This window comes from Rattus norvegicus, chromosome 3, assembly GCF_021556685.1.
Source record: "Rattus norvegicus strain SHRSP/BbbUtx chromosome 3, alternate assembly SHRSP_T2T, whole genome shotgun sequence".
NCBI lineage: Eukaryota > Metazoa > Chordata > Mammalia > Rodentia > Muridae > Rattus > Rattus norvegicus.
Window position 1 is genome coordinate 96272110 of NC_141536.1, and position 16727 is coordinate 96288836.

General features: G+C 38.8%; 1 protein-coding gene across 9 annotated transcripts in view; it reads right to left on the reverse strand.

Annotated features, from left to right (window-relative positions):
* Nucleotides 1-11820, reverse strand: part of Bbox1 (gamma-butyrobetaine hydroxylase 1) — a 49165-nt gene extending 37345 nt beyond the window's left edge. Inside the window, 4 exon segments of one of the 9 annotated variants that reach the window (NM_001429456.1) lie at nt 1559-1673; nt 2718-2974; nt 11416-11445; nt 11527-11791. In NM_001429456.1, coding sequence (NP_001416385.1) covers nt 1559-1673; nt 2718-2936 — 334 coding nt within the window. In that variant the 5' untranslated portion in view covers nt 2937-2974; nt 11416-11445; nt 11527-11791. 9 annotated transcript variants of the gene reach the window in all.
* Nucleotides 11821-16727: the final 4907 nt, after the last annotated feature.

Here is a 16727-nt window from a genome sequence, read left to right on the forward strand (position 1 = left end):
CCTTAAGCTGTGATGATAAAAATGTTGACTTTTACTTCCTGAAATGACACAGAAAGAGCTTAAAGGCAATGAAAACAAAATCCAAATGGATTACAAAACTAGGACAGAGTTAAAATTAAAAAAAAAAAACCCTGAATACCAAAATAACTCTAAAATTAAAAAAAAAAACAAAATACTTCAATTTGACACAGACCATGGCTATGAAATTATGTTATTGTAACCCCCCCAAAAAGATTTCAGAAACATATATACTCATCTATTTTCAACCACCTAGCAGGGATAAAGGAAAATGGATTCTTGGTTCAGACACGGCAACAGAACAAGTCCTTATCAGCTGTCACAGTGGTGAGATCACACACTTAGAGGAATTGAATTCTTGACAAGACTGGCCTGTGTTTAAAGAGAAGGGGAAACTCTGGTACTTTGTGATTGATAACCGTAGGAAAAGAGAAAGCTGTCTGATAACCCGATTAGTAAGTACCATCTCCTTGTCTAGTGAACTGCTGTCAGACTAGTTTTAAAATCCCAGACAGTTATTACACATGAGGGAGTTTCAGGTTTGGAAGTAGTAAAGTACAGCCTCATTTAGTATATGACTCAGAGCTCCTGAGAGAGGTGGCAGGGATTAGCCAAGTAGCCACTTCCTGAAAGGGGTAGTGGTCTGATAGATGGCGTTGACAGTGGAAAGGGAGGTTCAAGAACTGTGCCTGGCTTGTGGGAGTCAAGGTTCTAACCAGCAGGCAAAATTCATGTGTGTTAGAGTTTGCCTTTGGTCACACAATCAATTGTAATCTGTAGACCATTGTAAATTAGAGACCTCCCCACACTCACACTTGCCTGTATTATTGTGTATTTCTTAGAAATTTATTTTTAATTGTTTCTTTATTTTGTCTATGATCTGAGAGATGTTATCATCCCCCTTTGCCACAGAATTTATCTTTTAGTTATCTGAAACATTTTTCTGTTTGCAGAATCTCTGGAGAGCCATATAAATGCTCGAGAAAGGGGCTTGTACTTGCCCTATGTTCCAGCTCCATTCTGGGGCCCTTGTTTTAGGGCTCCATTGCTCACATAATCTCATGGATACCGGCATACGAATTTGTGCTTTGCTCTGTTCTGATATCACCGACGAGAGTGAGCTTTCTCTGGTTTATGCCACTCCTTTGCAGAGTGCGTGGAGGGAACATCTTGGACTCTCAGCTTTGACTTCAGATGACACAGGCTCAAGCCTGCTGTACCTTTCCCTGCTAGTTAGTGCTTTAGAATGTCAGCAGCTGGTCTTCATTTTGGCCAAATTATCTGTCTTGTTAACAGGTTAAGCATTTCTTACAAATGACAATATCATTTTAACCAAGATAGGAGGGATTGAATTTGCTCCTGAGCACATCCTTGGAAAAGGAAAAAGATATAAATATTGATTGCATTGATCATCTTGTAATATATATGTTATCTCAATAAACCATGTCCCACAAATACAATCAATTCAAATAGTAGTATTCTTTTCAATAAATTCTTACCATAAGTTTTTAGTGTAGACCAAAAACCATCACAATGTTACCTGGTAAAAATAATTCTCCTTGGAGTCCTGCTCTGGCCTCCTGAGAAAAGCATCTTTTCTTCAGCCAATTAGCTTCAAATTCGCTGTAATGGCCATTGGGCCAAGTGATATAAACCTTACATAAGAGAGAAATAAGATGATATAAGATAGTTATTATCTATTTGTACATTGCACAGCTATACATTTCTGTGTTCTGCAATTACTTTTCTTTTGAATACTATTGAATTAGAACTATTAGAAGTAGAATTTTACTAACATGGCATCTCTACTTTACATACTCTAAATATTTAATCCTCAAACTTCGTCTGAGAAGGTCTGACTCTTAAGAGTGAGAACTGGAAGTAGAGAACAAAGCTGACAGAGGGCAGAAGAATGGGGAAAGATAGGCTTTTCTATTGCGCTTGTCCTTCTGCTGAGGATTTGGAAATAAGAAAGAGAGAGACAAGTGCAATGGTTGACATTGGAATTGAAGACTTTAGGATATGATTTCTTATGTACCTACTCAGTGGTTTAGACAAATAGTACTAATCAGTAAGATTTCTGAGTGAGTTCTGTAAGCCAGGCAGTAGGATAAACATTTCCACCCAGATTAACTTGTTGACCCCTGACATTTCTATGGACAAATTCTGTACTTTTACAGCTTGATAGAGCAGTAAATTGAGTGCCAGATGCACCGTTTTCATGGTATCAATTGCATGATTATGTTTCAAGGGTGCTTCCCCCCAAAAGCATAAAAAAGCAATGTTTTTGTATTTTATTAAAATGGTAGTAGTTTTAAAAGGCAGAAAAATTATACAATCTGAAGAGAAACCAGAGTATCTCAGCAGGCTACATTTATGTATTTATTTATGTGTACATGTAACAGTACTAAAGAAAAACAGACCACCAGTTTGAGAGGGAGTAAGGAGGATTGAAATTAAATTTCACTTAAAATAAAAAGTAGGTCTATTAAAAAGAAAAAGAAAAGGTAAATGTGTAGTAGTGATAACAAGAGCAGATTCTTCCTCTGAATATGCTTACCCTACCAAATGCTGTACAAACATGTCCATGGAGAGGGTTTGTTCTATACAACACCTTAAGAAGAGTTACTTACCTTACTATAGACTAAGCGCTTGATTTAACTCAACAGAGAAGGGAAAGACCATTTAGAGGTAACTACCTTTTTCTGGTCAAATGTCAAGTCATCCATTCTAATGTTCACATCGAGAGCTTCCAGGAGAAGTTTCCGAGCTTTTGCAGAATGTAGATAGCAGTCCGAACACTGACAGTTGTCTCTGAGCCATACTGCTGGGTAGAGGGACTCTGCCCCATCGTGCCAAAAGATCTGCATCAGGCGAGCCCCATCCACTGCTTCCGCCTTTAAGATGGCACAGTGCATGTTTCTGGTCTTTGGTGACAAATTCTACCAGCTACCTGCTATGACAAGTCAGTGTTAAAAGTAATAGCCAGGCAGATTGTACCTGAGCCTGACCTCTACAATAATGTCAGTGGACTCTGGCCTCTGCCTACCACTCGGCAGTGTGAGCCTACGCTTCGACCAACGCTGGGACCTTTGTTCTGCTTAGAGCATTTCACATGTTGTAAGCAGAAGCACGGCGACTAGCTGTAAGATAAAAATGCCGCATCGAGTCCAAATCAAGAGAACTCCTTGTTCTTTTAACAGAAAATTTAGATTACAAAATAAGAAACAATGGCACACACATTGATATAACCATGTTTGCAAAAACACTGTGAGAAAACCACTATGCAAATGGAAAATGTGACATTTGCCTCTCCATTTGGATATTTCAGTGCTGAAAACTGTGAGCCCAGGGCTTTACCTGAGAGACAGGTTGAGCTGCAGCCCCGTTCGCGGCTCTGCCGTTTTAATCAATGACAGAGGAACCCGGCTTTTGAAACAAGAACTGCTTCCATGATTCGCAATTACCACCAAGGAAATATTAATGCAATTAATTTGCTTAAAGGGTAATGTAACTTAGAATATGGTACTATTTCTGTTCCAGTTTTATTTTTTACTTGCACAATATAGTTTCTCACTGGAATGTATAAAAAAAACAAAGTCCTTTAAAAGCTTACTGGGTTTGTCCTCTGCCTTTGCTTGCTTGGAATGTCTTCCTTTAGCTGGAATGTTTACGGGGGGAGTTTTATGAATCTACTTCTTGATTGGAATGTATGGCTCCTTTTTATTACAAAATCCATCAACTTTGTAGCAGTGCAGTAATTACAGGAGAAGAAATCTCATGGAAGGAAGGTGTCATGGACTTACACTGGGCAACTTTATTGCATTAGTGATTGTATACCTGACCTTCAGGAATAAGACAGAGTTAAAGAGTTAACATTCCGAGTTTTTCTGGGATTCTCAATATCTATACAAAGAGTAGACCTTAGTAAAAAGATAAAATTTACATGAAAATAGAGGAATGCCCTAAGCATTTTCATAGGCTCATTAACACCTTAAGCTCTCTTAACAGAAGAGAGCAGAGAGGACAGTGCTACCTTGTGTTAAGAGAGGAAGACACAGCACAGTGACTGCTTACACAACCCCTTCACTGTACCAGAGACCTAGACAGCACCAGGGACGTACCGAGCCAAGCAAAGGTGCTTGGCAAACTGCAGTCACCTACACTAACCTACACCTAGGCATGCATACAAACACACAATTAAAAACAAAACAAAGCCATTGACTAAAGAGACAAATAGCACAATTAAGAGAAGTCTGTCAGGGATCACCGAATAGTTTCTACAAAAGGGCTGCTAGACAGTTAGGCTTGTAAGGCATATATAATTTCTCACTTGTATTCTTGATTTTAAAATCCCATCCAAAAGATTACAAGTATTCTTAGCTCCCGGTGTGCATAAAAGTGGTCTGTGGGACATTTCTTGGCAAGAGCAGTAGTGTGGCTGTCCTTTACAAATTAGTTCTCACTTTCTTCAGCACTGTGGTATCATGTGACGTTTTGATTCAGAAAGTAGCACACCGTTCCTTCCTTGGGTATTGAGTAAAAGTTAGCATTCATATATAATGGTATCTATTTTGTACATGTGGCATTACAGGATACAAAGATGGCATGCCACAAGGGAAACCGAGAGAATTACAATGTAAACAAAAATTTGCTGTCAAATGGTTTCAATTATGTTAGAAAAAATATTTAATTTGCTCTGGAAAGATCTGTGACTGATAATGCTTTACATGTCTTGATTCTACCTTATTTTGCTTCCTTACTAACAGACTATTGATATTTCAGTATAAATATTGGACATAGTTATAGTTTCAGCTTTCTCTATTGCTAAGATTACTGTGTGTTATGTAAGTCTGCCCAGTGAAATATTTTTCCTATCTCCACATAAGGAACATTTGTTAAAAGCAGATAGGAAAAAAAAAGCAGATAGGAAGATTTCAGGATACAATACCAGTATACAAATATTCATATTGTAGAGCACAATCTTATTTACAATATCACCAATGAAACGACTTGGGATTAATTTAACCTAAGAGATGAAGCCTAAACACTGAAACTATAAGACAACTGTGAAATCATTTGAGGACAAATATAAGAAATAATATGAAATCATGAGTCAGGAAAATCAATACTGTTAAAATGCCCATGATACTGAAATAATCTACAGATTCAGTGAAATTTATGTAATAGTGCCAATAACATGAGTCAAAGCAATAGAAAAGTTACTCCTAACATCTGTATAGCAACAGCAACAGTTTCTAAATAGCCAAAGCCACCAACCAGGAAAGAGAGACAAAATTAGAGTCATTATACTATATGGTCTCAAAATATATTGTAAAGCGATAATGACAAAAGTAACATAGTGTTGATTTGAAAAATTGAAAATGTAGGGAGACCAGACATAAACACATGTATCCAATATCAATATTTTTTTTGCAAAATTTCCAAGATACTCAATAAAAATGGCCTCTTCAATATTGCTGGGAGTACTGGCTATCCATATTTGGAAGATTAAATTTGGATTCTTCTCCTAGAATGGAAAGGCAGGTTATATTTGCAAACCACAACTCAGACAAGGGTCTCCAAACAAAAAGTATAAAGAAAGCAAACAATGCATCAAAGAGAAGTAAAAAGGTCTCCTAAAATGAAAGAGGCTCTTCATATACATTTACCAAAAGAAGATGCAAAATTAGCCATCATGTCTGGGAAAACAATGGGCAATTATTTTCAGAGAATACAAACCCAGACCACTATGAGGGAAATCTCCTTGTCCTTGTTACAATCAATATTACAGAATGGCTTTAAGCATTGGCAAAGATGAGGGTTATACATTGGAATACCTACTAAGCCAGATAGTGTAGAGTCTGGTTTTCAAAAAGTTAAGAATTGAACTGCTTATGATTCAGCTATTCTACTGCTGGTATATATCTAAAGGAAATGAAATCATTGTGCTGAAGAGATTTTTACACTTCCACCTTCTCTGGAGAATCAATCACAATAGGCAAAATATTGACTCAGTTGAAATGTTCACAGATGGATGGATGAACGCTTAAGGAAAAGGTGAGTTGCACACCCAGGAATATTATCTACCCATGTAAAGGAAGGACATGTTGACATTTGTGATAATGTGTATGAAATAGAATGGACACTGTGCTAAATGAGGTAAGTCATCCATACAGACACAAATTGTTTAATCTCACTTATTGTTGGACTCTAAATTTATTGAACACTTATTAGTTAAATGGAGAAAGGCAAGTACATGCAAAACTATCAGATGCTGGAAATTTCATAAGAAAATGCATTTGGAATGTTCCCAGTACACACACACTCACACACACACACACACACACACACACACACACACACACAAGGGTATGCACACACACACAAACATACACCATGGGTATGCACACACACAGACACGCACAGAGATAAGTATGGAAAGTATTAGACAATTCTTAATTTGATTGTGACAAGTCCTTGAAAATTCATAGGCACATTAAAATATTCCATTTACCGCTTTAAAATAGAATTCTATGAAGTATAAGTCAACAGAACTCAGAAAAATCAAATCAAACCAAAAAGACTAAGTTTTAGTTATGTTGACAGCAAGGTCACAGTAGCAGAAGAAAGCAGTGCCTAAGACACAGAATTGCTACTACAGCTCTGCAAATAGTTTGTTTAGTGAATCCTTTGTCACTAAGAGCTCTGAATGGCATATACAACAAGAACTCATTCCTTCTAATCAATCTGCTGCATTTCTGCAGTCAGCTGTAGAAAACATAGGCATGCCCAACATACATTTATACATACATACATACATACATACATACATACATACATACATACAGTCATATAGTCATACATACATACATACATACATACATACATACAGTTATATAGTCATATAGTCATACATTCATACGTAGGCATGAGGCTATGACTGGCCCTCAGCCGAGTACATTTGTAGATAGTGTCTCCATAGTTTGCTTTCTATTTCTGTGAAAAAATGACCAAAAGCAAGAAGAAGGGCAAAGGGTTTATTTTATCATATAGTCCATCATGAAGGGAAGTCAGGGCAAGGACTTAAGGCAGGAATCCAGAGGCCGGAACTGAAGCAGGAGCAATGGGAGCACACTGATTAGTGGTTTCTTCTCCATGACTTTCTCAGATTACTTTTTAAAAATATAACTCAGGACTTCCTGCCTAGGTAGCCTGGGCCCTCCCACATCAATGAGTAATCAAGAAAATGCTCCACTGACTTGCCCACAGGCATTTTTCTCCACTGAAGTTCTATTTAGCTTGTGATGCTAGCTTGTGTTAAGTTGGCAAACAAATAGCCAGCAGATTGAAATGTCATGTTACAATAGCAAAATGTTGACCACCCTCGCATGACAGTGGAAACTGCCTTAAGAATAAGACAATTTTCTTGTTTTGTTTTTTGATCTAGGTTTCATGTGTGCTGGCAGGTATTATAATCTCAGTTCATTTCTATTATATGTTTATCAAAATACTTATTTAAAATGATTTACTTTTATGTATGTGTATGCATAGATACCATGGAGGCCAGAAGGGGGCCTTAGATCCCCTGGAGCTGGAGCTCCAGGTATTTTGTGAGTTGTCTGATGTCCTGGGATATAACTTTTGTCCTGAAACAGATCAGTAAGCCCTCTTATGTGTCAAACCATGCCTCAAGCTTCTGTTAAAACTTTTCTGGTTGAAATGTTAGGTATTCCATTTGGCACTTGAAGCATTGTTACGTAATGGATACTTCCGTAGGACAGGATTTTCCATCATGATGAACACGGTTTCTGTACTTAAAAATGGCTTTGTGCCTTGCTGTCAACTTCTATGAAAACAGAAAACCTGCTGGAGAAGTTATTATACCTGTAGACATCTGGCCCAATGCACACTAATCTCATTCCAGCCTATTTTGAGATTTTCCTTTATCTCTTTCTAAATTCTTTTCCCTTTTCCTCTATATAGAGCATTTGGACTGAAGAGATTTCCCCCCGGAACCCACCTGGTTAAATAATACATAACCTGGAGGGAGAAGAGCCCCAGACATTAGTACATTAGTGAAGAATGGTAGCTACTTGGGGTAGCACTGGAAGAGCCACTAAGATGTAGGTTTTACTAAAATAACATAATTTGAATGTCTATGTAGGAACTTGTTGGGGCATTTCTACTCTTCATAGTCTCTTTCTTAGCTTCCCAGTGAATGTAAATAACAATTTAAACAGAAACAAGGGGAAATTAGCACTCTATTTTATTATTCTCTATTTTAACTTTGTTTCACTAACTCCAAGTTTTTACTGGGGTAAATAGAAAAAAAAATAGGAAGAAAAATGCCGTTAAGGATCATAAACATGTAAAAGAAAACGTCCTGAAAAGTTATACTCTTCTGACGCACTTTGGATTTGTTGAACTCTGTTTCTAACTCATCCACCTTACAATCGAACTTAATAAGGCATCATGGGAATGTACTTAGTGACACATTTTTATGCTTTCCTGAAGAAAAGGAAAACACACTCCACTTGGAAAATGAAAATATTTATTTTATGTTTATTATTATTTTGCTTTTTTAAAGGAGTTATTAGCTTATGAAATATTATTTTGGGTGTGGTGGGAAAGAGCAGTTCTGCCTGGCCTGTAAAACGGCCCTTGGGTCTTGGCAGCCTCTTATCTGATGGAGTTTTCTTTTTACTCCACAGTGTTACCTTGTGTGTTCTCTTCTTAATTATCTGCTGGTTTCCCTCTTCAGACATTACCTGGGAATTCTGTTTGGCACAACTAGATTGCTTTAGAAGCGATCCTACTTCAGGCTTCTGTGTGTGTTCTGTCATTTTTCTGTTTCTTAATTTTATATGTTGAAATTTATCACCAATAAGAAAAGAAAACAGTTGTGAAACCTACTTTGTGTACTGGTATTGAAAATAAAATAAAGGCAGAACTAGAACCCTTGGAGCCAGGGAGGGGCCATCTGCAGTGTTCTGCTCTCATGTCCTTGTTAGCTATAGAACCAGGCAGGAAAATGGAGGCTGGAAGGTCATCTCTTTGATTTATCCACACTCACTTTGTTAGTGGGAGAGATTGCCTCAGACATGTGGTCATAAGCCAGATATACACACACTAGGTGAAAAACGTTTACTCTGAGATAACTAACATAAATAATAGTCTTCAGAGAGGAGTGGCAAGATGATGCAGGACCTTCATAGCAACCATACCCAAAATTAGAACCGCGGGGTAGTAATGGGGACCAGTGAACCCACAGAACAGTTTAGCAGCATCAGTGAAGAGCATCATGGGTGCATCACATGTCAATGTCTCTTCATTTCCATCTGCTCATCCTCATGCTAGTATTGCATTGTGGAAAATTTATGCTATCATCTTCCAGAGAATAATTGCAGTTCATTAACATGATACTTTTACACCGTTCTCAAGGTCTGTGCTTAATTAATCTCACTGTTTGACATTTTATTTTCGGATAAAAGAGTACGAAGAAGCGAGTTTCTTTTTTTTTTTTCTTTCTTTTTTTTTTTTTTTTATTAACTTGAGTATTTCTTATATACATTTCGAGTGTTATTCCCTTTCCCGGTTTCCGGGCAAACATCCCCCTCCCCCCTCCCCTTCCTTATGGGTGTTCCCCTCCCAACCCTCCCCCCATTGCCGCCCTCCCCCCATAGACTAGTTCACTGTGGGTTCAGTCTTAGCAGGACCCAGGGCTTCCCCTTCCACTGGTGCTCTTACTAGGATATTCATTGCTACCTATGGGGTCAGAGTCCAGGGTCAGTCCATGTATAGTCTTTAGGTAGTGGCTTAGTCCCTGGAAGCTCTGGTTGCTTGGCATTGTTGTAGAAGCGAGTTTCTTAAACTTTATATTACTGAGTCTTAAAAAAATATTACCTACTTGTGATTCAAACTTTAAATCATATATTTTGTAATTGGAAAAATTGCCATTGACTGGGCTGTGCTCGTGGTTCCTAATTAATAACATTGGAATATATACTCTCTCTAGCTCATGATAGCTGTTACCTATAGACTGTAAGTTAAGGGCTTCAACATTGTTAAAATTCATTTTTAGTTTTATCGTGCTTGAAGAAGTGGTGGAGGCATATGATCATCCCTGAGGTATCCCACATAAATAATGAATTCCATGGAACCATTAAAAAAACCGCTTGGTGTTCTTGAAGAAGTTCACTATTCTACCTGCTGGATTTCATTCAAAAAATTCCTCCATACTTTGTAAAAAGGACATGTTAACTTTGGTAACAGTGGAGTTACCATATTTCAGTAAGAACTGAATTAGGAAGCCTCTTGTTTACTGATGTAATGTGTACAAAACAAAACAAAACAAAACCCTAAAATCTTTGACCACATCATACACTGATTATGAAAAAACTTAAATTTTTATTCGAATATTCAAATTGCATAAATAGCTTTCGAACTGTATCAAGGGAGCACAGTGAAGCTCTGCAGGCTGGCCTGACTTGACCAACATTTTAGAGACGCATGCTAATTTCAGCTCTTTCAGTTGAACAAAGGGCCAAGGAACAATATGCATCACCTTCCTTTCGGCTGCGTGGTGGACTATTCAAAGGACATTTCAACAAAACTCTCATTAGAACTTTCCTTCCATCATGGTCAATCAGCTTTGTAGACAGAGCTGTCTCTGTCCCCTTTACAGACATCCTGGATCACTTTGGGGATTGCAAAGTAATTTGACGACCAGACTAAGCCAAACATAATTGGAAAAGACTAACTGCCAAGAAGCAATCAGATCCACTACATTCCAGAAATCAAGCCTATTCCAGATGCCCGATGGTTCATCCTACTGCTGCCCAGGGCTGTGAATGATATGTGTCTGGAGTTTGATGTTCCTTCTTTCCCCTGTACACAGAGCTCAATCCAGGGGTCATTCGAATAAGAGAGCTAAGTTCAGTCATCCCTGTTACCATGTATTATCTGGGCACCAAATCACACAAACACTCCAAATAGAGGAAACCTCAGCTTTCTTTGGTCCTGGATATCCCTTGAAGCAGAAACCTTCTTGCTTCAGGCACATCTCAGGACTGATCTGCCTCTAGTTTCCAGTTTGTGCTTTACCTCGAAAGTCACTATACTCCTTGCAGCCCTGCTTTGGTCCTGCCCCTATACACAGTTGAGGTTGACAAACGAGGAAGGTTATAGCTTGATGTGAAGGTATAGCCATTTCTTTGTTTGGACATTTAACAACAATAACAGCAACACTAAAGCAAAGGCTCTCGTGGTCCCCAGAGGAAACAGTCACCAAGGAAAAGAACTCTAATACGTTTCTGGAAACCATAAAATCCCACAGCTCAAGCAAAGCTTTGCCCTATTTCTGAATCAGCAGAGAGGAGGAAGAGCATTTCTCACCTGTCTTGTCTCCTGTGCCAGAGCCAGCTGCTGCAACAGGAACAAGCAGACAAGAGCTTTTACTTCACTTCCACCTGCTCACACTGACAGCTCTTCTATTGCAAAACTCACCTTACGAAGAAGCCTTTGCACTCTGCAGGGAGGGGCTGTTGGCTCTCACCTGAGCACACGCTCAGTGGCATCTACTCAGCCATTGAGTATTCCAACAGAAATGTCTTTAGAGAGCTTTTGATTAGTTGCAGGGATCTTCTCAGAAGGTTGGAATTCGCTTCCCTTTGCTAGATAATTCTTTCTTTTCTCCGGTTTTGTTTGGAATAAACAGTAGCTGCCAGACAGCCTCAGTCTTTGCTGAAGACACTCGGTTGCCCAGTGATTTGACTCACAACACACAGCCCTTAGGGCAACAAAAGGGAAAGACCAAGGCAGGCCATATGCCAAGTATCCAGAGTTTGGCTGGCAAGCTTTTTTCTTGCGGGAGGGCCTAATACATGGAGGATTTGTTGGGCAGTTCCCAAGACCCAGTCTCTTACAGTGTAGCCATTATGTTAAAATAGCGTGTTTGGGAGGCAACTGAAATCTAGAAGGTGATCAGGAGTCTTCTGGCTTCCTTCCACCAACACCACCCTTCCCAAGAAGATACAGCACAGCCCAGCTTGCAACTTGTTGCTTCTTGTTTCAAGGACTCAGTGTTGGGAAACAAAAGTAAACAAAAGCCTTAGTCAAAGAGAGAGGTCATGCTACTCAGCTCCCAGGTGACCTCCAGAATGGCAATGTCACCCACATCCCGGAGGAATGCACTGTCAGCTGATATCATAGTAAAATATCAACTGTGTCCCTGCATCACCTCCACCATGGACTTTCTTCTTCTTCTTTTTTTTTATTTTTTTTGGACTTTCTTCTTAAAGTCTACAACTTCTATTGGGGGACAACCAGTGTCCAGGAAAATAACAGGAGGTTTGGCTTTCACACACAGGAAGAGGCAGATGTGGGCTGCAATACTATATGGTGTCAGCCTTGAAAACCACAGGAACAGAAGTTATAAGATGCCAGAAATAATCAACTAATTATACTTTAATAATTCATGACACAAATGAAACAGGCATAAGCAGCTTTTTCTCTAGCTCCTGTGTTGTAGTAACTATTATTGGAATAAATTAGGTTAATTCAGCTCCAGCTTAAAATAAAAAGGCTGTCAATGCAATACGAGGCCATGAATTTGAAAAAGAGGAAGAAGGGGTATACGGGCTTGTTTACAGGGAGGAAAGAAAAGAGAGAAATGATACTATTATGCTAATCTCAAAACATTTAAAAAATATGATAAAAATCCTTACCTAGGGAGCAGCGACCGAAGGAGAGGCCATCTAGGGACTGCTCCACATAGGGATCCATCCCATCTGCAGACATCAAACCCAGACACTATTGATGACGCCAAGAAGTACAAGCTGACAGGAGCCTGGTATAGTTGTCCCTGAGAGGATCTGCCAGAACCTTACTGATACAGATGGGGATGCTTGCAGCCAACCATAGGACTCAGCAGCGGGGGCCCAGTGGACAAGTTAGAGGAAGGACTGAAGGAGCTGAAGGGGTTTGCTATCCCATAGGAAGAACAACAGTCTTAACCAACCAGATCACACAGAGCTTCCAGGGACTAAACCACCAACCAAAGAGTACACATGGAGGGACCCACGGCTCCAGCTGCACATGTAATAGAAGATTGCTTTACCTGGCATCAATGCAAGGGGAGGCCCTTAGTCCTGTGGAGGCTTGATGACCCAGTGTAGGGATGTGCTAGGATGGTGAGGAGGGAGTGGGTGGGGGAGAACCCTCATAGAAACAGGGGGATGAAGAATGGGATAGGGAATGCATTTGTTTTAAAGAACACTGACCTTACTTGGCTATTTTTATGAACCCAGTGGTATACTTGGTGGTAAATTTTTCTTTTCTGTTTAATTAGTAAAAGGCATTATCGCCATCTGCCTTATTATAATGATGTTGAATTATTTTTATCTTTAACTCATGATATTTGATATTACCAAACTAAGTAGCAGTAATGATATTACACACTCACAAAATATAAAATATCACATGAGTTTATTATTTTTGATGAGACTGAAAGTGAAAGAAATTAAAAGGGAGATATAGCTGCACAATTTGAGATAGTGAACATCCTTATTTTATACTTAAATGCTTTGTATCTATCTCATTTTCTTCTTCTATAAACTATTACACGATCACAAAAATTTAAACATCTTTAATAGCAAGAAGTGGCATATCATTGTGGCTAAATTGTTATATCTTTAATTATCAGAAACATTTGAAGCAGTGTTTACTTGCCTATTGTCCATATATGTGTCCTCTTTTGATAGACTTCTATTCGAGCCTTTTCTCTCTACAATGAACTTGTTAGTGAGTTGAGGTTCATATACATTTGGATATTATTCCTTAATTAGGTGTATGTTTATCTAGTTTCTTTTGTTGTGATAAATACCATGTTCAAAAGCAAATTGGTTTATTTTTGTGTATGCTTACAGGAAAAGCTTATTATTGATGGAAGGGAAAGCAGGAAGTCCAGCAGAGGAATGTAGTCTGCTGCCTCATTCTGTGACTCATGCTCGACTGACTTTCCTATACAGCCCGGGCCCAGCTGCCTTGGGATGGCCCCACCCCACGGTGGGCTGGGCCTTTGCCTATCACTCATCAATCAGGACAATCTCTTAAACATATGCTGTTCTAATTTGCTTTCTATTGCTGTGGTAAAATACTAACCAAAACTGACCTGTGGAGGAAAAGGTTTATTTCTCCTTATACTGACAGGTAACAACTGTCAGTCACTGAAGGGATCCAAGGCAGAAACTCAAGCAGGGCAGGCACCTGTAGGCAGACACAGAGGCAGAGACCTCCTAAGAACACAGTTTACTGACTTGCTTTTATGGCTTGTTCAGCCTGTTTTCTAATACATCCCAGGGAGAACTGCCTAGAAGTGGCCCCTCACACAGTGGGTTGGAAACTCACTCCTGCGTCAATCATTAATCAAGAAAACTTACACTTGCCTAGAGACTGATCTTACGGGAGCATTTTCTCAAGTGAGATTCCTCTTTCCTGATGGCTAGCTTATATGTGAAGTTGATAGAAAAGTAACAAACAGGGACATGGAGAACAAGCCAGTTTTGTCAAAGCGTTCATTCAATTGAGACTCTTTCTTCTCAGCTGACTTTATGTTGTGTCATCTTGACAAAAAAACCTAACTAGGACCTGCTTACAAATTTTTCCTGTTTCACTTGTCATATCTTCATTTTTAGGAATTGCTTCCTTGGCTATGCAGAAAGTTTCTAGTTTGATACACTCCCAGGTGAATATTCTTGTCTGCGTTGACTGTTTTCCGTGTTCTATCAAAAAAAAAATCTTAGTATAAATAGCACTGTTTACAATGGCTAAGGTAGAGAATCAAAGAAAATGTCTGTCAACTGATGAATTAAGGAAATGTACCACACACACCACAGAATACTATGAAGTGAGCTTTGTTAGTGAATTTGTAGAACTTTTTTGTAAAATGATGTTAGGTAGGCATACAAAAATAATACATAATCTCGATGTCTGGGGCCCAAAATGGCCAAGGTCATAGAAGCATGGGTAAAGCATGATGGTTGCCAGGAGATGGAGGTTGCAGTAACAACTGTACAAGAGGTGGTTATATTTAGGTGGCATGAATACATTTAGGAGATCTGTCACATAGGTAATCCTAGTTAATAAAGTTATCTACGTGGAGATAGGTAAGATAGTAGATCTCAAATGTCCTCACGAGATAAAGTAAATATGGTAGGTAGTAGACAGCTTAGTTTAACGATTTCACTCTATCATCTATCTATCTATCTATCTATCTATCTATCTATCTATCTATCTATCTATCTATCATCTATCTATCTATCTATCATCTATCTATCTATCATCTATCTATCATTTATCTATCATCTATCTCTATATATTAAAATAAAAGAATATACAAAACAACAACAACAACAACACACACACACACTCACACACACACACACACACACACACACCACACACACAAAACATGATTTGTACTCTAACCAATACCTTAACTAAGATAAGTAAATTAGTAGTTCTCGGGATTATGAAGCTTACTTTTTGAGAACTTGGTCATTTTTCGCATTAACTCTTTTTAGTCTTTAGCTTGATTTCATATGTGCTTTTCACTTTTCCTTCTGATATAGTGTTGTGAATTTCAGAAGGATAAAATTAGCCCAGTGGTTCCTGATCAAATGGAAGAACACAAACATGTGAAAGCTGCCATAGGCATCACGGAAGCACAGCTGCCGCATTACCCACAGGCTTCTTACAGAAAAATACAGGGGGTTTCTCAGTAGCCATGGAGATATAAATGAAGAGTAAGGCCATCAGAATTTGCTGAATGATTCTGCTGGGACAGTAAAAGAGTTCTACCAAAAGGTGAGAAAGAGTAAGGTCTTCATAACCCGAAGACCTCCAGCCTCCAGGTAGTATCCACAGAACACAATAACAGCCCTAATGTATGGACCTAACCCCCACCCTCTAGAGTAAAAGGCCCATGCTCAAGATTTGAAATTCCACCAACCCCTTGGTTTGCCCCAAGCTCTGAACTTGAAGTCTCACTAATCCCCTCCTTGGAAATCCCTCCACCAAGGAAACCCTATATAAACACTGCCTTTTGCCTTGTTTTCTGCTGCTTCTTGCTGAAGCAGTGGCAGCCACCCTACAGGGTTTTTCTCTCCCAATAAGTCTTTTGTATGAGGTTTGATGTGTGGTATGACTTTGTGGTATTTCTTTGCTCCCAACTGACAGGATACTTTCCCCTTTAGAGTTGTAATACTTTGGGGAAACCTTCCTCAGCTGGAGTAGAGGTGTAGCATTTTGGAAAATCCTTCTCCCACTGGGCCTGAAGCAGAACTCTTAACTGGGGAACCCGTAGACCTGGAATACTTACCATAAATACCTTTGAGTCTTTCCAATAACTGTTAGTAGTTATTTTGAGAATTAAACTAATAAGCAAGTTCTGAAATTTTAGTCATTTAACTTTGAAGAATTTTGTGAGAAAAAATCCCAACAAGCTGCTAGTAAATGAAATTATTAATTTTATGGTTAACATAAGCAATTTGATGTTTAACATAGTGTTTTTTATATGTAAAAATGTTTGTCTATATCATTTGTCAGTAGACCAAGACTTCCATTAGGGCCTTGAAAATGCAAATTTGGCACTCTTCTTACATTAAGCACTAGTGACCAGTATCTTGGACCTTGTGCTTCAGTAGGCC